This window comes from Pogona vitticeps, chromosome 5 (genome assembly GCF_051106095.1).
Source record: "Pogona vitticeps strain Pit_001003342236 chromosome 5, PviZW2.1, whole genome shotgun sequence".
In the NCBI taxonomy this organism is placed as follows: domain Eukaryota; kingdom Metazoa; phylum Chordata; class Lepidosauria; order Squamata; family Agamidae; genus Pogona; species Pogona vitticeps.
This window is the reverse complement of record NC_135787.1, coordinates 1895853-1920115: the sequence shown is the minus strand read 5'-3', so window position 1 is coordinate 1920115 and position 24263 is coordinate 1895853. Positions and strand designations below refer to the sequence as shown.

Genomic DNA, 24263 nt, shown 5'->3' with positions numbered 1-24263 from the left:
AAACTGATTCTCCCTTTCAGGAGATGGCACGAGACGGAAAACCTGACCTAAGGCAGGGCCCTTTGGCTTGCAGCAGCCCAGAGAGTACCAGCAATGTGGTTGGTAGCTTCCAGGAAGACCCTTGGCAACCACACCCAGCTCAAAACCAATTTATTTTTAAGTAGGTGTTGTAAAAATGGACAGCACATCATTGTAAATACTTCCTCCCTCCCCTAGACAGGGCCTGCAGCGTGGGAGAGAAAAGGAGGGCAGGAAGGGACAAACGGAAGGTACCAGAAGCAGTTTGCCACTCACCCTCCCTCTACGTGCCCCACAGATATTATAACATCTATATATCCCGACAGAGTATGCTCTACTGGCTTTAGACCATAGCTCTCATTCCCCCCCCTCAGGCAGGACAGTCAGAAATGGTGGGAATTATATTCCAAATCCTCAGGGGGGGACCAGCTTGGGAGATGCACCGCAGGTTGTCCTGAGGAGAGGGGAGACAAGCCTGGACCCCAGGCAAAAAGGGAAACAGCAGCTCCGTATTCTGGCAGCTTCCTCTCCCCACCCTACCAAAAAAATGGAAAATGGGCAGCTAGTGTCCAGAAGCTAGAGGAGAGCTCAGTCCCTGCCCAGGAGCTTTGACTGGGGTGGAGGGAGACAGTGCACAGCCTGCGAGAGAATGCTCATTCCCTCTTCCTGTTTTGTGGGACAAGCATCTATATGGGACCTCGGTTGGCTGCTGCCCACAGATCAGCTAAAGGCCAGCTGTTCTGGCTGGCCCAGGGATGGGGAAGAAGAGTCCCGGTGCACAGGTAAGCTTGTGGCCAAGTACCATTCCACCCTTCCTTGGAAGAGCTTTGCCTGCACAGGCATCCCTTCCAAGGCTGTGGCTCTGTTGCATTCTTAATGCAGAAAAAGAGCAGGGAGTCAGTGTTTGCTGGGCAAAAGGTGCTTTACGGTGAGCAGGGACCACATTTTTAAGAAGACAAGGATAGGGAACAAGGGGGGGGGGAAGGGAATGGTGGTGCAAGAACAAGAATCCTAGAGGCTACAAGGAAGAACCATGGCTGTTAACAAAGGCTACGCTCACACTGCCTTCTCTCTGGCACAAGCCTTGAGGACAGGTGGTGGAAGATGGCAAAAGGATACTTTTGGCTAAAGAAAGGCGCCCGCAGCTCTGATGGGGAGCCAGTTTTCTCTAACTACCACTTGGTCTTTTCAGCTGAAGACAGCACACCTCCAACTATTAGGGGATCTGTCGTGATGTAACAAGTTACCTTAGCAATTTCAAATATTACACCATATTGATAAAGCCAGGGAGTAAAACGTGGGGGAAAGGGTCCACATGTAAAGTTTTTTTGCTTCCTGAACAAAATTTGAGCTACAACAGCAACTCCCCCATTTGCTCCCTTGCCCCCCACAAAAAAAATTCCTAAGAGAACTGGCCAACTACAGCCTGCACAGCCTAAGTCAAAGTTTCCTTTCCCCTGAAAGGAGCAAAAGTGGAATCCAGTTCTAAAGTTTAGAAACACAGTCAGGGTCAGGGGAATTTCATTTGCACTCCTGAATGCTGCTGGAGCCTCTCTGCAGAGGTGTGGGGAAATGGCGCCCATGCCTGCTCATGGGGCCAAGACACCTCTCTCAAGTTTTGGTTCTCCTTCCAAATTACTTTGCATCGGGAGTGCAGGAAAAGCCATCCTGTTGGCCAAGCACAAACAATCCCCAGAGCAGCAGGAATGTGTGTCCCTGGTCTCCCAGAATTCCCCAATGGTGGCTTGTAGGAGCTGGTGATGATGATGAAAGCCCAGGAATGGGCCCCTGCCCTATACTGTATTTCTCGAGTTAAGCTCATTTGTATGGATCAGGCAGTGGCCAGGTGGAGAAGTGAACTCTGCCTTTCCCAGTTATTATGTCTTAGTTAAAGGAGGGTGGAGGTAGGAAGCGAACGGAGAAAAGGGAGATGGACAGAAAAATATTTCCGTGGGGTTCTGTGTTCAGGATCACCTTGCCCCCACCCCGCAGACCAAGAACCCTAGAATATCTGGGGACACTAGTCCTGCGCCACCAGCAGGAGGCATCCATGAACTTGCAACCAGAGGGGAGAGAATTCAAGCAGGCTCCGTAAAACCATCTGTGTCGCCAAGGGTCCCGCAACCGCAAGAGGTTTAGTGATGGGTACAGCTCGGTTTGAAGCTGGTGGCCCAGGGGATGACAGCCTCACCAGCTGGGAGCACAAAGCAGCCTGGGAGGGGGGGTGGCGGCAAGGGGGGGGGGAAGCAGAGGAAGGGGCTGCTCCAAATCCAGGAGGAGAAGCTGAAGCGTGCGGCTGCTGGGGCAGGCTGGGAAACTTCCACCAAGAAGAGCCATCCGGACTGCCTTGCCTGCCCTGCAGCAGCACCCACCCAGTATCCAAAGCACGCTCAGGGAAGGGGGGCTGCCCAACGAGCAGAGCGGTGGTGGGGGAAGACCCAGCCGGGAGGAGGCGGAGGACGTTTGTCGCTGTTTTGACACCAAGAGAAAAGCCAACAAAAAGGCACACCCTCCCAATCCGTCACCTGTCCTACAAGGGGTCCGAGTCCTCCTCAGTTTGTTTCAGAATGTCCTGATGCAGCAAAAAGCGAGATGGGTCGAGTAGCGGAAGATGCCCCAGTGCTCTGCCCACAGAGGGTCTCTGTCCCTCCCCTACTTGTGGATCACCCGCCCCAGCCCACCCAATCCAGGGCAAAAAAAATGTCTCTGTGAAGGGTGTCTGAAGGTTCAGTACTTCACTCCAGGGATAAACTCCTTGGCGTCGGGGTTTAAGGTGCTTTTGCTCTGGAAGGGAGAAAGGAGAAAGAGATCAGCAGCTGGCAGGGACAGACCCCTTGCCAAGATGGTCTCCACCCACCCGCCTCATTCCAGGGGTGTCTCCCCACACGAGACACCCCCGCCTTCTTGCTCTCAACACCCCGTGTCTTCTGATGTTAAAAACCACGGTGAGATCAGTGAATGCAGTGGGCTCTATCACACTGACACAAAATAGATGTCGAAAGCACAGCTGATTCGCCTGCTCCAAGAACCTCCTACACCTCAGGCACATTGGACTACAACTCTCATCATCCACAGCGAACACAGACAGCTGCTGCTGCTGCTGGTGGGGCCGCAGAGCAGCTCTGCCACCTTTTCCTCCCTGCCCAGGCTGGTATCTCCCCCCCTCCTGTTAGCACTTCTTTGCTCACCAAAATGTCTTCCGAAACGTGGCCGTGGGTGCTGTCGTTGACCGAGAGCCCGTTCAGCTGCTGCTGCAACTGCCCGATGCCCTGGGGCAGGTCGCGGGACGGAATGAACCACTCCTGGTCCTCTTCGTCCAGCATCTCCTGGAAGCAGCGGTCAAGGAATTCCTGCTCCTGAAGCTCTTCCTCCACCTAGTCAAGAAGAACAGACCCAAGGAGTCAGAAATTCTGCCGCCCCCCCCCCCTCCGTCATTCCTCTTCACTGCACGAAGACTGCAGGACTGTGCACACTGACTCTATTCCCCCACCCCCATTTATCTATACAATGACGGTGGTGGTGGTGGTGGCGAAATGACCACAGAGACCCTGAGTTCCAGTTTATGGGGACAGCCAATCTCCATTTATCATGCTGATCTGCCCCCAAAGTGTGGGCAACAAAGAAAGCGATTAAGGGGGCCGGCCAGGGCACACACAAACAGCATGGCAACAGACATGCCCAAGTGGCTCATGCCACAGCCAGATCTCCAGTTTAGCTGAAATAGAATCATGGCCAATCCCACCAAAGAAAACGTAAGGCTTAAATGATGAGATGTTCTGGGTCAGCGAATGTTTGGGAGCGGTCTCTGGGACTCAGGCCACAAGCTGCTAAAGAACTGTATGGCAAACCCAATACAACAAGGGGAGAATTAAGGAACCCTTAGGGGTGGTATTTATGTTCGTTTCCGTCTCTTGTGGTTTCACTGTTGTTGCAGGGCACGCCCAGTGTCCGCTCACCCGCTCGCACCGCTTGCTGCTTGGCCTTTCCGGGTTTGTACAAATACCTTTTTGCCAGCAAGGGGGAGCTTTTGTTCTGCCTTCCAAACAACGGAAAGCTGGCTTGGACATAGTGTCGGGAGAGGACAGGGCCCTTCTCAAGCTGGCATGAGTTATTTCTCAAAACGTTTCCTAAATCTAAGAGGTTCCTCCTCTTCCTTGCTTGGATCCAGCCTGTCTTGGGTTGTGCCTCTCCCGTCCCATCATGTCTGCTGTCACGGGAAGAGGCAGAGGAGCAGCTGCTCCCAGAAAGAGGACCGGGACAGGGCAGCCCAGCCCAGGTTTGGGGTGTCCTGGGCTTGCGCCAGTTGCCACCAGAGTGACCACATTGGGAAGGGAAGCTGCTTTCCTCCCAGAGGACAGCCGGACGCCCCCTTCATGAGTGGGTGAGGACGAAGAAAGCATAAGCATATCTGCAGAAAAAAGTAGGGAGACCTCTCGGGGTCATCGTAAAGTATGTGATGCCTTTGAGCTGAGACCTGCAGCAAGTCTCCGAGGCAAAGCTACAAACATCTCCCCATCTAGGGAGAAAACTGTCTCTTCCCCCCCCCTCCACTGCATCCAAGAGAAGGGCCCCCTCCAGTGTTTTTTCCACTGGGTCTGAGAAAAGCGTCCCTCTGAGCTTCACAGCAGGCAGCAGCACATACTTCTGGGCCCATACTTGGAAGCACCTCGTGAAGGGCTTTGCCTCCCCAAGTTGTCCCAAGCCTCCCATACTCAGCACGTCGAAACACAGACGATCCACATGTCCCATCAGATTTATGGCTCTCGAAAGCACCACCACCACCAAGTTGACTGGATTCTTTTAAATCCCTCTGAGTTTGTCTTGCAGCAGGAAGTTCCACAGATTAACGGGGAAGCATCTCCCAAGAGCTTTCTCCTCTTCAACTTGAATGGACAATCAACTGCTTTTAGGATCTCTGGCTTCGGGGTGGGGGGATGCAGTTCCATCCACTCCCCCCCCAAAAAAAACTCATAATATTCTTTTGGTTTGACCTTTTCTTTGGAATTACTTCAGCCGCTGATGGACCAAATGGTCAGTGCAAGCCTGTTTCACTTACCCAAGGGGGCAGACTGGTGTTGCTCTGGACAGGGCCCCACTACCAACAAGTGGGGGAAAATCAGCTTTGCCTGCCATGCAGGAAATGGTTTGAAAAAAAAATGCAAGGCCAAGTTATAGCATTGGCAACAGATCTCACTGCGCACCCTCCGTATTTAGCTCACTGAAAAACTAAAAAATAGGTATAATAACTTTTAAACACTGTTTTCTTTAGCCAAAAAAAGTCACTTTGTGCCTTCTAGTGGCCAATTTGGTTTTTTAATTCTTAAAAACTGGGATATAGCAGGCTCCCAATTTCAACAGGGGAAGAACAAACCACTCCTCCTGCCTTGTCCCCTATGGTATTATAAACTGCAGGACCATTTTTCAAGAACCGTCCGTCTCCTGCCTCAGTGACCATAACCAGGATGGGTCTTAGCCAGAGACAGAGTTCTGACAGGAAGACTGGATCCCTCCTTGCCCTCCTCCTTCCTGTGGGTGTTTATGCCACTGACTTCAGGAAATCAGGAAGGTAAGCTGGAGTTCTCTTCTCTAGACAAGAAAGCAATCCAGTTTCTTGCTTCTTCAAAGCCCACCCCAACCTCCACACAAAGCCAGCAAGACCACAGAAGGCAGGCACGTCGCCCCTGTGGAAGGTCCCTCCTGCTGCCTCAGGGTCTTCCTCCTGCATGTGCTGCTGCCACAACGCAAGCTTGGCAGCCAGCCAGCCAGGAGCCCAGGACAACAAAGGAAGCAGCAAGGGCAAGCCGCCTACGCTCGGAGCAGAGCGTTGAAGCAGTTCCAGACTGGCCGGTTCCATAAGGAACTCAGCGATATGAGAACTGTTTACCTGATATATCGGGAACTCCAGCCTTGAATCTGACAAGCTTAGCAGCTCAAACTAGCATCACCATCTCACACACAAACACACACACACACACACACACTCCTGCTTCTCTGAGGCCCCTCTCTGTGACTAGGATGTCAAACAGGAAGCCAGGCCAGGGAGGAGGTAAGCAAGCTACGAACAGGGATGGAAAGCTCAAGTACTCAGCTACGGCCCTCCAAAGAGAGGGTGTGGGGAAGAAAAAGGGCGATGGAGGGATCTGGAACAGGCAAGCAAGAGAGACACAAGGACAGTAGGCAGCAACAGAAACAAGTGGATCGGGAAGGGAGCTGCAAATCCTGCTTTGAAATAAAAGCCTGGGACCTGGTGCACACAGACGTTTGACACTCAGGTGGAGGATCTCCCGCCTGTCGGACAACCGAGAGCCCCAACAGCACCTAAGCTTCGGCAGGCCTGCACAGAGATACCCCGGAGGACAACTCCACAGCTATAGCTGATAAATGACAGTGGTGCCTCCCAAGAGGCAGAGCACGTTCAGCCTGTTTGGCAGTAAGTCTGTGGCAGCTACCTGGTCGTAGCCCAAGGCCTCTGAATCTGTCCCTCCCCTATGAGCTGGTGGCGCAAGATCTCTAGGCCAGTGGGTTGAGCCCTCTCTCAAACAGCTTTGTTACCCAAAGCCAGAACTCCGACTGCGAGGTGCAAGGCCTTTCTGACAGTCATCCTGAAGCACTCAGCTGCCGTCCCAGAGGAGACGCACAGCCTATCCTTTCTCTCTTCTAATTGGAAAGAAGCACCATTTCATTTTGTAACATTCTTGGCTAGTGAACAATTGTTTTGATTTTCTTACACACACCCCTTTTTTTCCCCAACAAGGATTTTATTTTATTGTATGATGCTATTCTCAAATGTTGTCCATGCCTTCTGCCATAAGCACAGGAAAAGTTGGTTGAAAATAATTTAAAACAAATCAACAGATTCAGACGGAGACTGCTTTTCTTGCCACTGGAGACCTGACAGCGCATCTGAGTCAGAGACTCGTCCTTCCAAAGGTGGAGGCAAAATTAGAAGTGGGGTGAAAGACTGAGTAGGCCGGAGCCCCAAATGGCTTGGGCTGGGTGCTCACCTGCTCCCACATCTCCCTTCCTCTGTCCACTGAAGCCTCTTCTCTTCCTGGGCCACCCTCCACCCTCTCTTCCCTCCATGCCCTTGTGAACATGTCCTTTGCCAAAAGAAGGGTTCTCTAAAGGAAGCCCTAACGGCAGGCCTAAGGCACCAAAGATCTGCACCACAAAGACAGTACAGTGGTGCCTTGCTTAGCGATGTTAATTGGTACAGCAAAAATCACTGCTAAGCAATTTCATCACTAAGCAATTTTTAAAAGCCCATAGAAAAGCATTAAAACGCGTTTAATGCGTTCCTATGGGCTTAAAAACTAACCATATGTGAAAATCCTCCATTGCGGCAGCCATTTTCGGTGCCTCTAAAGCAAGGCAAAACAGCGGGTGGCCATTTTATTTACCCGGCGGCCATTTTGGAACTGCCGATCAGCTGGCTGAGAATGGGGGCTTTGCGATGATCGCTTCCCTGCAATCATCGCAAGGCGAAATTTCCCCAAGGGGCCATCGCAAAGCGATCGCTCTTGTGATGGCAAAAAGTCCATCGCAAAGCGATTTCATCGCTATACGGAGCGATCACTATGCGAGGCACCACTGTACTTTGTGTTTAGAAAGAACATTTCCAATGCACAAGGCACTGCACAAGGGCACACACACACTCAGGCTGAGTGATTCTGACAACTGCCCCCCACCCCCAATCAGGTAAGCAAAGATCTATACCAAAGACTGGAAGGCAGGAAGAGAGAGGGAGAAAGTGAGAGAGAGAAAACCAAGAGACTGATAGCAAAGAGAGGACATTTTGATCACACCTGTAAGCCACCCAGAGAGTGTCTCTTATAAAGTGTGCTGCTTGTAAGGCAGCCTGTCCATGGCACGGCACACATGTCTGTTCACATCTACAGGAATAAAAAGCATGCAGGTTCACTTGCTCCCTGTCTCACCTGCCGGTTGAAGTCCTCCTCATTCTCCATCCACATGTACTCTGCAAAGGGGTTATTCTCCTTCTCCTCATGGCCGTTCACTACCTGGTCCTCTTTGGATTTTGCAGGGGTGGTTGTAGCTGTGGTTGTGTTGGCCACGTTGGAACCATTCATCATTATGGGATCTGAGAAAAGAGGTCATGGGAAGAAAAAAAAACTCCCATTAGCAGTACAGAAGAGATGACGAGATGCCATTAAAAGTCAAAGGCTGACAGAGGTGCCGCACCTCCTCTTCCCTTACACAAGAAGGATGGAGAAGATATAGCCCAGTAGACATGGTTAGCCTACAACACCCATCATCCCTTGCCATCCCTGAACTGGCTGGTGTTGATGGGAGCTGCAGTGCAGCAACATCTGGAAGACACCCGTCCCCCACCTTTGCCACTTAAGCACCACCACTTCCTATGTATCACCTTTCAGACTCACTTGCCAAAGATTGAGAACTTCTGAAAGTTTAGGAAGATGAACCTTTTGCAATTCAGGATGAGAGCCACTACGAATATTTTTGAAAAACAGAACGGATCCAGAGCACTGATATGCCTCCCTTACAGTTTGCTCTATCACGAACAGGGACATGCCTCAGACAGGAAGGTAGGAGGCAGAGGGCAAAGGAAGATATGCCCAATGAATTCATGGGCCCTACTCCTGTATACCTAGTCACAGAATCACATCTCCAACCCATCATACTCTTTTCAAAGCAACCATAACCACCAAAAGAGTTGCCCCTGAATGCCTTGCTCCTACTTGAATTCTCCCTGGCTTCAAACGTGATATACGATTGTATGCACTCCTGTACTGCAATAAGTCCTGGACCCTTTGTGCACAGCAGGACAGGAAGCTGAACACGTTCCATAGGTGTTGTCTCTGGCACATTTCTGGTATCACCTGGCAGGACAAAGTTCCAAATAGACTAGTCCTAGAATGAGCTGGAATTTTTAGCAAGTATACATTGCTGAAACAGCGATGTCTACATTGGCTTGGGCACGTTGTGAAGGTCGGATTCCAAAAGATCAGAGACCACAGCTGCGATACAAGGATATCTGCAAGCAAGATCTGAAGGCCTTAGGAATGGACCTCAACCAATGGGAAACCTTGACCTCTGAGCGATCAGCCTGGAGGCAGGCTGTGTATCATGGCCTCTCCCAATTTGAAGAGACCCTTGTCCAGCAGGCCGAGGCAAAGAGGCAGTCCCGAAAGCAGCAAAATCAGGGAGCTGGACAGGGGACAAATTGTATTTGTATTCTGGGATGGTCACTCTTGAATTGGCCTCCTCAGCCACACTAGACGCTGTTCCAAGTCCTCCATATGGAGCACGCTACCATAGTCTTTCGAAACTGAAGGATGCCTAATCAATCGTGATGACTAGTTTGGAAAAGAGGCAGTTTGTCTTTTGATGACAGAGACACAACAGCAGCCTCTGTGCAGTTAGCTACCTCGAAGGAGCAAGCTCAGGAGATGAAGGCAAGATGCAGTTCTCTCAGGTAAGTGCATGTGGCAGCTGGGAAGAGAAACAAGATGGCGACCGCTTGCAAACTGATGTAGGAGGAAGCCCTGTTGAACCCCACAGATTTTCCTTCCAAGAATTAGGAAAAAGATGGTGTGGTTCAGGATTACACAAATGCAAGAGTTCCATGTAGATACATATACACCTGGGCTACAAGCACCTCTTGTAGGGTACCGAAGGAAGAAAAGTGGAAGGGAGGCTCCTGGGGGTGTCGTGATAGAGACACAAAGAGGCAACAGATAGTCAACCCAAAAAAACCAGCTACAGAATGAACACACTGTGGCAGAGAGGAGCGCACAAACATACACTACGTTGACGGTAATTTTCACTTGAGCACCAGAAGGACAGTGGCGTCCAGTAGCCAGACGAGGCTCCCTCAGGAGAGAATCCCACGCCACGAGCCACTTTGGTGGAGGAGGCCCAGTCCCAGCTCCCCCTCACCATCTCACTCAGGAGGAATGTCTGCTGAGGTTCCCAGGGAAGGAGCAGGCTCGGAAAAAGGTGGAGGAGGCAGGCCTTCGGGTGGATGGCCTGCTCCTGAGACCATCCAGAGATTCGAAGAATCAGTGCCACTAGCGCTTGAGCTGGGATGGGACCAAGTTCCTGTTCTCTAAGACCTTTCCTTCTAGGAAGGGTTCCTGAAAGCAAATGAGGGTTTTCATGGGGAAGTTGCATTTTCAAAAATCTTTCGAAATGTGCTTTCAAGCGGTTATAATTTAAAAATAATAATACTGCAATGCTTTTTTAAAAGGTTTCTTAAGATGGCTTAGGTCCCTTTGTTGGGAGAAGTGAGCAGGGTGAATGATTAATTCATAATTCTGGGAGTCAGCACAGCTGTTTAAACAAGAGGGATCTTCATCCACAGTCTTGCAACTGCATTGTGAGCTGTAGTTTTCACTTTTCAAGAGGAAGCCCAATTTACAATACATTGCAACCATCTAGCCTGGAGTCTAACAGTGAACGTACCACTGAGATGAGGCTGTCTTTAGGGAGAACAGTGCCTCAAATGGCCCAGGGGGCGAAGCTGAGGTTTTGGCTACTCTTAAACTTGAACTGATAGTTGGCAAAAACTGCCAATGACAGGCAGAGGTCTAAAACCCAACAGACAATTAAAGGGTGTTTTCTGGGCAGGGTGGAGATGCTGCCAACAATATGAAAGAAGCTGAACCCCACGTTTAGCACCTCTCTGCAGGTGCCAGGCAGGGAGGATGGCTACAGACCTCCAGTTGGTACTTGCACAAAATGTATTATCATTAGGTACTGGATTATACCCACATCATACCCCTATCAGACATTATGGGGGTCCAATGTGCTTACATTTGGGGGGGGTTGAGTCATGAGCAGTGCTGAGGAGCAGAAATGTTTCTGGAACAGTTCCCTTCAAAATTGCTGTTTTCTACAGAAAAAAATAATAATGGTGGCCAAAATCCTGTTGCCTAAGTTATGCCTGTGGAAAGGTGCTGATTAGAGATGGGCACGAATCGGCTTGTTCCAGTTTGTGGCAGTTCATAAAAGTGGCAGCACAGGTTCTGCTGCTCTCCTGCCCTGCCTCCTCTGGGCTCAATCAGCCACTCACCAGGCCTAGCATGGCAGCTTCCTGCGCCTCCTCAACCGATCTGCCAGTCCCAGCAACAGCTCAGGCTTCTCTGTCCTGCTTTCTGGGCTGATCTGCCACTCAGACAAAAGGGCAGGACAGAGAAGTCTGTGCTCTTGCTCATGACTGGGAGATTAGTTGAGGAGATGGAAAATACATGTAAGATGGGCTGGAAAGTGGATAGATTGGCTGAGGAGGTTGGGGGACAGCAGCACCTGTACTACTGCCTTTACAAATTGGGACAAACTGGAACGAACCAGTTCGTGACCATCTGTAGTGCTGATGTTACTGGAAGGAGATTTCCTGTAATTAATTGTGTAAGCTGCCCTGGGCCGTTTTTAAGGAGAAAGATGGTGTAAATGTATTTTAAATAAATAATTAAAGACTTCTTCCTTCTGTCCTATGGTTTGTCCAACTCATAAGCAATCCATTTCATTGTGTGGAAGCTGTGGAATCTGCAGGTGAACAGAGAACACCTTTAATAATGAAATATCTTTCCCTTCTGGTAATATCATCCTCCCTCTGCATGTGTAACATGCAACAGAATTTCGGCTGCTGTTTCAACCTCCCACCCCAACCTTTAGGAGAAGAAAATATGGTCCAAATAGTTTAAGTGAAATTTGCTTCATACTGAAACTGAACAAAGTACTGCAAGTGATTCTGCAGGATAGCAGTAGTAAAACGAGAGATGCCCCAGAGAGAAGAATGAATGGATGGATGGATTTATTATGGTCAACGACCAGCACCAGACAAACTGAACAATATAAAACAATAGAAAATGTGCAACACCCATTATGCCAAGCACTACAAGCTCAGAGAGAATTAAACCCTGTTGCAAACAGGTGAGTGGATAATCATAGTATATCATGGACACAGCTGCCACTGCCTTTTTTTTTTTTTTTTTTTTTTTGGCCTTAAGTTTAATCAACCAATGTAAGGGAAATATCTCTCACCTAACACTGAAGGAGCAGTCGAATCAGCCTCATCTAAACAGTTAACCTTGCCAACACAGACTTCTGCAACATGCTCTACATGGGGCTACCCTTGGAAAAAAGGCACAGCATCTTCAGCTGGTGCAATATATGGACACTCAGCTGCTAACTGGTGCAGGTCATAGGCAAGGTCATAGGCACCTGCCAGTGAAGGCTCTGCACTGGCTTCTGACTGCTCATCAGGCACAGCTGAAGGTTCTGGTTGTAACTTACAAAGCCCTATAAATGGTTTGAGGCCCAGCTGAACCATTACGAACCCATCCAGATGTTCTACATTTCCAGGGGACAGCCTCTTGAGAATGCTGGCAGGTGCAGAGTCCCACTTGACAGACTCCACAGACTGAGGAATGTGTTTTCCCTCAAATAGTTGCTACTCTCCCTGCTTTTACGAAGGGTGTGAAAGGACATCTTTTTAAACTTGCTTAAGACAGCATTTCATTTATTGTAAATAGTTCGACTGCTTGTAGATTTATTGATTCATTTCCCTCATCCTGTGTTTTGATTTTAAAAACTATGTGCCTGATCTTGTTTTAACTGCTGCTTTTAATCATTTACTTACCTTAAGTTACCTTGAGCACTGCAAAGTGGTGGAAAGGCAGAATGTAAATGTAATGATACATGATGTGAAAAAACTGAACCAAATATAAGCCCCTATGTAAAGTTTTGAATCTGTTTAGGTATAAAAGTGGGTCCTCCCCCCCCCCAATCAAGTTTTGTTCAGCAAATGTGAGCCACGTAAGCATGCTAAATCAGATCATGTTCTATTCAGGGCGCTGCAACATTTTCTAGAATTTTTCTAGAATTAAAACATTTTGGAAAGCCAAGATCCCTGGTTATGAGACAGAAGCTACCCAGACTTACAAATTTAGATGAAGCTGATGAATATTTAAAAGAGACACATCCTTTCATTCTCACATCTCCGGTCCAAAGATCCCCTGAGCAAACTCTGCTATTTACAGTCAAAGGCTTGTATTGCCCTACTCCCTCCGAGGTCAAGTCCCATCTATCGGTCAGGAAGATATTTCAGTCCACATAAGGATGGGAAGCCACAACAGGATTCTGGATCATCTAAAACTATCTAAGTCAATTTTCCAGCACCAGCACCAGCTGGAAGACTTTCAACTGAACCTCAGCCATGACACCTCTGATCTAGTTTTCACCAAGGTGATCAACCCGTGTCTGGACTGCACCACTATGGGAAGCGGGGGGGGGGAGATTATTCAGTTGAAGGGTCTTCCTTGTGAAATACAATCCCTGCATATGACCTATACGTGCAGGTTGAATAACTCAGGGAATGAGGATGAATAACTTAGGAAAATAGAGGAATCGTATTATTCTAGCGCAGGAGTCTTTTCCCTGCCTCTGTTTCTTATATACTAGGAGGACAAACATCCGTGATGAACCTAGCAGGACTATTGAACTAATTAATGAGATTACCACAAGGCATGCTGCATGCTAGAGAACAACACAGAAATTCCAAAGCCATCCACACCCACCCTAGAATGGTAAAGTCAAAGCCTTCTGATGCAACAGCCCAGTCGGCTCAAGCAACCAACTGGAGCATGTAGCAATGGAAAAAACCACAGTCACACACAATACTGGGCTGGAGGAATACAAAGGCAGAATCCCAGCCATGTGGAAGCCCTTATGCAAAGCAAAAATAATGCTGTGTTTTGTTTGCCAAACAATCGAGATTACGTTATGGGAAAAAATACAGAGGCCATGTTCCCAATTAAGCAGTATCTTTCATTAAGATTTATCCTAACCATCCTCGGGGAAGACTGTGTTCCCAGCTGACCATTTGGATAGAACCAGAGCCAAAGAGCCAGGAAGCAAAAGCCAAGGAAGACAGAAGAAATGACAGCAGGATGTCAGCATCATGGCAGAAAGGTCAAGTTTGCTTGGACATGGCTAGACTGCAAGACGTCTTCCACAAAGTTCTACTGGATTTGTGCTACAATATAAGATATATCCTGGCAAGAGGAGAGCAGCTCCTGGGCTCAGACCCCTTTCTTTCATGGGGGCCCCTGAGAAAACCATCACTTCATCCTCCATTGCCCATCTGTAAGATGGGAAGAGAACTGCTTACCACCATGGCGGCTAAACAGGGAGTCCCAGGCCTTCTCAGATTACACCTTCCAGAAGCCTTAGCCACACAGGCCACAATGGCCGGGGCTTCTAGAAGACTTGTTACGAACGAGTATGTTTTATATATGTATACACACAGCAAGTGAAATAAGAGTGCTCAACTAATAAAACAGATATACAGTACTGTAGATGGATTCCCCCACTGCATTGTCCCTTCAAAATATAAACCAGTGGTCTTAGCCCCAACGGGAAAAGGAGAGTGTCGTTTTTGTGTCTGGAGCTCTAAAGATGTTGAAGGAGAGCAGGAGCAGCCTCCTCCTATCAGTGGCACATATTCTACCCAGAAGCATTTAAACCGCTATTCTCAGGGCCACCAAGGCAACTGTTCTCCACCTAAGTAGGATGTCCTTAGGCACATGGAATAAACAACATGGTGTAAACAATGGCATGGTCTTCTTCAAGAAAGGACCTGATGACATAAGCTTATCTGGTTCCCTAGGGTGAAGGAGCAAATGTCAGCAAACTGCTCCCCGTTCCAGGAGCTGTTTTATTCTGAAAGTGGGCCTTTTTCAAAACCAGAAGATACTGAAACAGTGCTTTACAAACTGTCTGATAGGGCAGGCTGAAATCCCCACCCCACCCACTCCTGTATTCGGAATCCTATACATTCAATAATTATCTTCTTTTCTTTGCAAATTATTATTTTTAATTTCATGCCTTTTAATAAAATCCCAGAACTACCTGCTATCACTACAATTTGATCTAGACATGACCTATGTGACACGAGATCACCTGGAGAGCTGGAACATACTAACTGTGGTGCTGTGATGAACGTACAAACCATGGCACAGTACCACCTCAATGTCAGGCTTCTGAAAACAGAGACACCCATGGATGCTTAGGTCTCTGGAACACCACTTTGAGAAGTGCTGACCTAACCAGCTTAAGCTGAAACCAGCTTCAGCTGAAATTGCTTCTTGAGACTATTAGATGGTACCTTTACAGCAATTATTTTGGGGGGGGGAGAGAGAAGGAAATAGGGGTGTGGGTGTTGGAGGAGTAAGTGCAACCTCAAGTGCTAAGGTGTGTGGGCACACACCCACACCCAATTTCTGGGACCCAGTCTACCCCAAAAACTTCATATCAAAGAAACTCACCTAGACTCAAAGAATCCTGAGCCTAGAACTTTTTTTCATCAAGCACCAGAACTCTGGCGGGTTTGCCATCTTTCAAACAAACAAACAAACAAACAAACAAACTCCAGGTTTCTCTGTTGTGATTCATCAGTGTAATTTCGGGTGCCATTTTGTTGCTGCTATTCTGCTCATTTATTGCAAGTCACACAGAGATTCTACCCAGCGACCCAGCTCTACCTTCTGTTCACCCCTAGGGAAGAAAATAGACATGGAGGGGGGAAGATGGTTTCGAAGGTGCTGCGCCTCATTGCTTGGCATGAGAATCCTTTCACACATACTGCTTATTTCTACAGTTCTGCTGAGTAAACAATCAGTTTGCCTAGTAAATCTGCAAGATACAGGGAGTCTGGCTGGAAGTGGTGAGCCAGCTGCCAGAGCAAACTCCCCAAGGCGGAGAGGGAGCAGGCACCAACCTCAGTGAATGAATGTGGAGAGGCAAAGGGGCCCTTGCTGGGGAATCAGAGCAGCAAAGGGTGCTTTCTTGCCTCTAACTGGTTCTAAGGATATTCAGCTTCAGAGGACAGGTTAAACTTCCTTTTCCACAGGAAACAACAACCTGCAGGATTTCTGGAGGAGAGGGGCAGAAAACCTACAGAAGTTTTGAAAAATCAACAGTTCTATGAACAGACATCGTCTTCAAACGATTTCACTTCAGGGTTTCTGACTTGGACGTTACTTACACAAAAACCATTCTCAGAGGTAGACTGCTGCTCCAGAATGCCATCAAATGGACTGCTGTTTCACCACATGCTAGAGGAAAACACAGCTGAAAAGAATGCCACAGACACAGGTAGCACCAGCCATTTTGAACTATGCACTGGAGATCCCTGGGACTTCTCTGCCACATTCTTCTATTCATGCATTTAATCTGTACACTGCTTTTCTACCAATAAAGGGCTGCAACGCAGGACACATGGTAAGGGGTGCCCTATGGAAAGAAAAGTGCTGCAGCTCAAGCACTTCCTGTAAGTCAGTCACTGAACAGCTCTTTAGCTGGGTCTTCCCTGGGAAGGTTGATCCTGGTGGACGGGTAGCCAAAATAGCCAGCACTAAAGAGTCACACATTATTGGAGTAGACCCCCCTAAACCCTTTGAAACATGAAGGGCCTCTATGACAAACACCTGGGAATTTCTCAGTCGAATCATTCATATATAGTGTGAGCTCCTCTGGAAACAAAAAGGCCCCAAACATTCAGACTTAAGGGGACAGATTGTGGGAAGCAGCATATGAAAATCCAGGTTCCTTCCCTGCCACTTCCAGGTTTAAAATGCACATAAAGACATACTCTCTCCTAATAATGGGAAACTTCACACTGAGGTCCCCTCAATGGAAAAGCCAATGGAAATCTGCACTGCATCACGTTTTATGTGCCATCAACTCGTACCTGACTTAGAACAACCCTAGTAAGCTATTCTAGGGATGTGAGATATTTAAGCAGTTATTTTATCGGTGCAACCTCTCAGTAAATTTGCTTACATGGGTTCAAACAGGGATTTAAATCCACGTCTCCTAAATCCTAGTCTGACACTATGTCTGCTACATTTCACTGGCTCTTTGTATTGTGTACACAGCTTTGGAATATGCCCCCGAAGCTGGTTCCACTCAAGTGGTGGCCTCCATAAGCAACGGACCACAACTCACACCCTCTCCAGCCTGCATTGTTCTTCTTGTTATGGAAGATGGGAGCTGGAAGGCATAGAACTGAGGAGGGACACTCTCAGTATGTGCAACACACACCTCTACCCAGACTGCTGTTTCAGAACCCGGGTCTTGTTTAGCAACTGACCATTGTCCTTTCGCTATCAAGGCACATAGCAATGCTATTCCTCCATCCACAGCAGCCATCTGAGCCCCTCGTGGGATCTGCAGCCATTTCCTGAGAAGCCCAAAGGCCTTTTCCCAGGCATTAGCCAGGTGCTGGGCAACAAAAGCGGTGAGCTGGCAATGGCTCCTACCATATGGGCCATAAATCAAGCCCATCTGTGCCGAGACCCTGGAGAGGAGAGTCTCTGCCAAGAGGGAAACTGGCAGAAGAACATGAAGTGCGTCACCCAGAGAGGTTATGGAAAAACACCACATGCTGCCGCCAATGAGATAAATGACCAGAGAGACCCAAACGGGGAGCTGGCTGGCACCAGTCCAAGGAACACAGCATTGCTCCAGGAAAAAGGGGTTGGCGAACCCGGCTTCCCTCTTGCCTGAAGCCCCGTAGCAGAGATGGTGAAACTGCAACTTCACAAGCCTGACTCAGAAAATATGATCAATCTAAATGCACAACAAGGATGAATTTCTCCAACAGGCACAGAGCGGGAATCCAGAGGACTCGACTGCAGGACACCGAATATCACTAAACAACTGCTAATGCCAGAAGGGCCACTGCTGGACACGGAGGCTAGCCATTTCTCTGGGTTTGAGGCTTGACCTTGGAACTGCCGAGGGCTAGAGTACTCACTGCCTCCTGAGGTCATGGGTTCCATTCTTATACTGCACAGACAATTAAGAGATTTTCCCTGATATTCAACCAAAATCTGGCTTCTTGTAACTTGAGCCCATTGTTGTGTGTTCTGCACTCTGGGATGATCGAGAACAGATCTTGCCCCTCCTCTGTGTGACAGCTTTTCAAGTCTTTGAAAAGTGCTCTCCGATCTCCCCTCAGTCTTCTGTTCTCAAGGCTAAACATGCCCAGTTCTTTCAGCCTTTCCTCACAGGGCTTGTTTTTCAATCCCCTGATCATCCTTGTCACTCTCCTCTGAACTTGTTGGCATTCTTCTTGAAGTGTGTTGTCCAGAACTGGACACAGTACTCAAGATGAGGCCTAATCAGCGCCGGATAGAGTAGTGAATAAAGAACTAGTACCTCACAGGATTTGGAAACTATGCTTCTGTTAATGCATCCTAAAATATCATTGGCTTTTTTTGCAACCACATCACACTGTTGGCTCCTATTCAGCTTTAGATCTACAGTATAACAATTCTTCTAGCTCAGAGTATTGCTGAGCCAAGTATTCTCATCTTGTAACTCTTCATTTAGTCCCCACCCCCGCCCATAGATGCAGAACTTTGCACTTATCCCGGCTAATTTCATTATATTGTTTTTAGTCCGGTGTTCGAGAATATTACAAGCTTTTTGAATTTTGCTTCTGTGTTCCAAGGTATTAACTACTGCACCTAATTTTGTTTCACCTACAAATCTGTTAAGCACCCCCTCATCCAAGTCATTAATAGAAATACTGAAGAGCACTTGCCCAGGACTGAATCTTGTTGTATCTTACTTACTACCTCCTCCCAATTTAAGGAGCCACTGATAAGCACTCTCTGTGTACGATTCTGTAACCAACTGTATATCCAGTTGACAGCTATTCTATCCATATCTAGCACATAGCTAGTTAACTTGCTAAAATCAAACACCATGTGGCACTTTGTGGAAAGCTCTGCTGAAAACAGGTTATATCATGCCTATAGTCTACCAGAGAGGTTACCCAACCAAAAAGAGATAGGATTAGTCTAGCAGGATTTGTTTTTGCCAAATCCATGTTGGCTTTAGGCTAATACTGCACTATTCTCAAGATGCTGGTGGAGTGATCGCTTTATAATCTGCTCCAGATTTTTCCCTGTGAATGATGTCAGGCTGACTGGTTGGTAGTTCCCAGGTTCCTCCTTTTGAGGACAGGGATGTTAGCCCTCCTCCAATCATCCGGCACTTCACTCCATGATTTCAAGAAAATAATATCCAGAGGTTCTGAGAGTTCTTCAGCCGGCTCCTTCAATACTCTTGGGTGCTGTTCATCTGGCCCTGCAGATCTGCACTCATTCAAAGTACAATAATAAGGTATTCTTTGTGTATCAATCTCAAGCTGCCATCCTGTCCCCTCCCTTTGTACTTCACATTTCCCTGGAAGGTCAGAGACTGTCTTTTGAGAAAAGGCCAACCTAAAGTAGGAACTGAACATTTCTGATTCTTATTATATAGCTGAGTCACTATTTCCTTTTTCTGTCTTTTGGTGACAGATGTACCTGAAAAACACCTTTTTGTTGCTTTTAATGTCAATGTCTCTAACTAGCCTCAGCTCACTCTCAGGTTTTGCCTTCCTAACGCCATCCTTGCAAGCTTCTTGTCTGTACTCTTCCTTGGTGGCTGGACTTCCTCCCACTTCCTATATGTGTCCTTTTTTTCCTTTCTGAGCTTTTTGTGAAGCACACCTTGTTTGTTTGTCGTAGTGCTTTTTTTGGTGCTGTCTTCCACCTTTTTTATTGTTGTTGTTTGTTGTTGGAACTGTCTGTAGTTCTGCCTTTAGAACTTGCTTTCAGAGAAATATCCTGGAAAGCTGCCTAACTGAATGTTTCTTTCTAATTTGGGCTACACTACCTCTGTAGCACATGGCTCGGCTTTCTCACTTGAGCTGTACAGAACTCTGACATAGCCCTTTCTGAAGGAGCCCGGGTCTCCCTTTGAGACATACCACAGGACTGATCTGCCCGAGGGGCTTTGCACATGGCTGCAAACGTTTTTGTCATGTAGTGAGCCTCTAGAAGCTGCTCTTCTCCAGCTTTCCTAAAAGTCAGTCCGTATGGCAAACTAGCCAAGCAAGGTCGGGTTAAGAATGTGCATAATTTGAACCCCACTTTCCTGGGGCGAGGAAAAAAGGGTCCTCAAAAGGTTCACAGTTTATGCAGCAAGACTTCCATTTTCCGCAGCTGCTCCCAGATGATCTTGAACTTCTTCCCTCTGCTTTGTGTTTTATGGTCTTGTCACCATGGGGAAAATGAAACATTTACTGTATTTGCTACCAGGACAAACAAGACCAAAGCCAATCAGAAAAAAAATAAGGACTTTCCGAGCATCCCAGTGAGGAGAAGCCAAATCTTCTCAGTGAGTGAATGTATGCATTGCACAGAACTGTAGCTGCTGCTCCGGAGTACAGAACTTCACTCCTTGAGATTCTGTGATATGAGGTATTTTCCTGTTTTTACAAAGCAACATTTCAGCATTTGAGGCTGCAGTCAAAACTCTGAAGGCCTTGGTGCTGCAGAAGCTTTGTATGTGAGCCTATACAAGATAGGATTGGCTGTACTTCCAGGCTGGCTGTGAAGCAGAGGGAAGCCCCTCCTCTGTGATCTGCAGAGGAATGCAGACCACTAGCCAGTTAGCAGGCTAGGGAAAATAAACACCCTGTCTTTCACCATGCAGTCCGACAGATGAAAGAGAGCGTGATCTCCCTGACAGCTTGCGACATGTTCATGTTGGTTATGGAAGAAAGAGCCTTCCATTCTCTTCAGAGACCAAGTGGACCAATGGACAAGGGGCTGCCCCTCCTCCTGCAGCCTGCTCACTCCCCTGCATGGAATTTCTGGTCACCAATGGCTACCAGGCAAGCAGCTGAATTTGACATTGTTCTACATTGTGGTCTTGGAAGAAATTGAACCATTTCTTTTACTAGGAAGGAAATAAATCTGCACAGATTATATCCTCTACAGCCCGTAGTGGCCTTCAGGTTTCTCTAGGGCAAGGTTGCTGCTCCTTAGAAAGCCTGGCCTCTCCCACTCTTCCAGAAGGGTCTTCTGAGAAGCTCCTTCAGCAGTGGCTTAAAGACTGTAAACTGAACTGTACTCAATCAGCTAGCTTGAAAGCTTAATACAGAATGCCTTGTTGATTGAAATGCAGCCAACATTAGCATAGAAAACACTCTAATTAAAGAGAGTGGGGAGGCTCATGTTTTATGCCTTTCCAATTAATAACACAATACGCAAAACATAACAGCTTTGGAGATCTGGAAGGTGCAAGGTTTCTGAATGACCAGCAGGCAACAATACAGAGGTGGGTTGTACAGCTGGAAGCAAAGGCAAGCCAGGCAAAGCAAAGGCAATCATTGTAATTCCTCTCCCCTCTGCACCATTGCCAACAAGGCTGCCTGAAATTAAATGAAAAACCACTGAACTGCCACAAAGTGGCTGTGCAGGCCCTGTGACCTGGAAAAACCATCACCTGCTCTTCTGCAGCCCTGATGACATCCAGACTTACTTCTGGCAAACCAACAGCCCATTCAGAACTAAGCTAGCCACGTATGGTGTGACAACAGTCTAGAAGAGATAAAGGAGCTATTTGCAAATGTTTCTCTGCCATCTTGCTTGAAGAGGATTTTCAGCTTGCCACAGACAACTGTGTTTTTGCACACTTCCATCTTTCCCCACCTACCACCAAACACAAATATAGACCATTTCATCACTGGGAAAGGCTAATCTGCAAAGGCTAACGGCTGCCTTGACATTTCCTACATGCCAGAACCCTGGTATCTCAGAACGGGTTGCAGCACATAGTGGCAAACCTGAGCGCCCAAAATGGACCTGGGGTGCCGTGGTGGCGGAATAAGATCTGCTCTTCAGAAGGGCCAGCCAAGGTGCTTTTTGTAAATGATCAGCCAGTCAACAAACTGAGTGATTCTCTGGGCTATTTATAGAAGCTGAAGCTGGAACCCAAGCACAGGTGGCTCTTTTCTCACCTCACCCTTGACATTCCCAACTCACAACACACTTGGCCCAAACTGTAGCTTCAGCAAACACTGTGGCTGGTCTGGGACAGAGGCAGAGACTGTCCACAAGGAAACTCGGCTCCTTCTTCCAAATAAATTCACTCATGCCACCTGTATGCAAAGATGCCACTTTGCAGTTCTGCCTGACTGCACACACACACACCCCAATCCTCTGAGGTATCTGAGTAACCTGAAAGGAAAGAACCATTCTGTGTGAGGTTCCTTTGACCGGATTCTTATTGCTCTGACGAGCGGGTATTTGCATGCCAGAGTTCATCCAATGTCTTAAGGCCTGCAGGGTTGAGCCTCAACTTGGGCAAGGGTCAGATTACAAGTATCCTGTGACTGCCTCCTCCCCACCCCACCCCCAAGTGTGGATCTTACTACTGGGCTCCAAAGTGTGCTTCCTACAAGTGTCAACGTTCATTAAAAGAAGTCAATTCCCAGGCTTAAGATGGAAGGTGAGACCGAAGATGTAATTAGCAAAGATAAGGGGAGCCAAAAAGGGATCATGGAGGGAGTTCCCAGGGCCAGGATGCCCTGCAGAGTTCTCAGGCCTAGACTGTCTCTTAAGAGATTCCTGAAGACAGCGAGGTTACTTATCTGTAGCTCTGGTTCTTCGAGTGGCCATCTGTGAATGCACACTAATGGGTTTAATTTACGCATGCGCAGAGATCTCTGGAATATTCTAGAGCTCAAACATGTGTTCGCTAGGACTGCCACCCAGTACACATGGTCCGCCTATCATGGTGTTTACCTCAGTTTCCCAAAAAGCCCGCTGCTGCCTGCAGAATGAGACAGACATGACGGAAAGACAGAGGGGAGGATGGGGGGGAGTGTGAATTCACAGGGGACCACTCGAAGAACCAGAGTTACAAGTAAGCAACCTCTCTTTCTCCTTCGTGGTCTCTGTGAATGCACACGAATGGTGTGGGAAGAAGGTAGGTAGGATAATCGGTTGACAGTCATGGAAATCAGAAATGACCTTAGGGAGGAAAGAAATGTCTGGATATAGGGTGACTTTATCTGGATGAAATTGTAGTCACCCTATATCCAGACATTTCATTCCTCCCCGATATAGGGATGCAAATGGTTGAGATCGACTGTGACAGCCTCCTCTCACGTCACAAAGGAGCTGCCACGTCACTCTCACTCCCTCACTTTATTCACGCTGCCACCAACCATTCCCTCATAAAACTCTTCAGACAAATGTATGATTTTTAAAATAAAAACTTATGTTTATTGATAATAACAAAAGGAATGGTAAATCACTATAATAATTAAAATAAAAGGCAATCAGTATAATAAAGTAGCCACACACATACTCTCTCTCAGACCTTCACTCTCTCTATATAGCACAGTACTACACAACATGTACAAGCCCTAACTCCCTAAGTCCCTAACCAGACCCTATCAAGTCCCTATCTGACTCACACCCCATTCACTCCCCCTTAAATACCCTAGCTCCACCCTCTTATGTCCCACCTCCCGTCATGCTATTGGCAGATGACAAACAACCATAGCAATGACGGGCAGATGACATCACCGTTACTGTAACATCAACGTAGGGTCACCCTGATATAGATGTGTTTGCCACGGCAACCAGTACCAAATGTACCCAGTATTTTTCGAGAGCAGCCATCGGCCCAGGGTTTCTCGGCGATGCTCTCATGGCGAGTTGGACCATGCACCTCCTTTACCTCTTCCCTCCAATACCACATCTTGTGCATACCATCGTCAAACTGAGGCACGGTCACGCCAATGCCATTCTGATCGCCCCGTATTGGCCGACACAACCCTGGTTCATGATGCTCACGTCCATGATGTCCCAATCCATCTGTCTGCCTCACCTCCCTCATCTTCTCACCCAGCACCGCAGAAAGACCTACCATCCTAACTTACAATCCCTACACCTAACAGCTTGGCGAATCCTTCCTCCCCAAACATCATCCTTACCCATTCCAGGAAATCATCCACAAATCAGCTTTATTCATATAAGTGGTCTGCTTTCCTAAAGTTCGCTCGACAGAATAACCTTCCTACGGCTCCAACTACCCTTTGAGCAGTCTTTGCCTTTCTCTCTCATCTCTTTGGCTGCCATCTATCATTATCCACAATTAAAGTCTACATGTCCACTATCATAGCTTACCATCCACAGGACTCAGATGCCACCTTGTTATTCCAGCATCTCACACTGAGGCATTTTCTCCGGGGAGTGGCTCATCTCAATCCACCTAGGCCCTCTCCTACACCCCAGTGGTCGCTACACACGGTCCTCCAGCATTTGTCACTTCCGCCCTTCGAACCTCTTGCCACTTCCTCCGAGCGCTTGCTCTCCTTTAAAGTGTTTTTTCTCATAGCCATTACA

At 47.8% G+C, this 24263-nt stretch overlaps 1 protein-coding gene across 2 annotated transcripts in view; it reads right to left on the bottom strand.

The window, feature by feature from the left end:
- Positions 1 to 2469: 2469 nt before the first annotated feature.
- Positions 2470 to 24263, bottom strand: part of PAIP2B (poly(A) binding protein interacting protein 2B) — a 39722-nt gene continuing 17928 nt past the window's right edge. For both annotated transcript variants that reach the window (XM_073002183.2, XM_073002184.2), the window contains exons 2-4: positions 7956 to 8119; positions 3207 to 3392; positions 2470 to 2802 (exon numbers count right to left, since the gene is read on the bottom strand). In XM_073002183.2, coding sequence (XP_072858284.1) covers positions 2746 to 2802; positions 3207 to 3392; positions 7956 to 8111 — 399 coding nt within the window. In that variant the 5' untranslated portion in view covers positions 8112 to 8119 and the 3' untranslated portion in view covers positions 2470 to 2745. The remainder of the gene's footprint in view (positions 2803 to 3206; positions 3393 to 7955; positions 8120 to 24263) is intronic.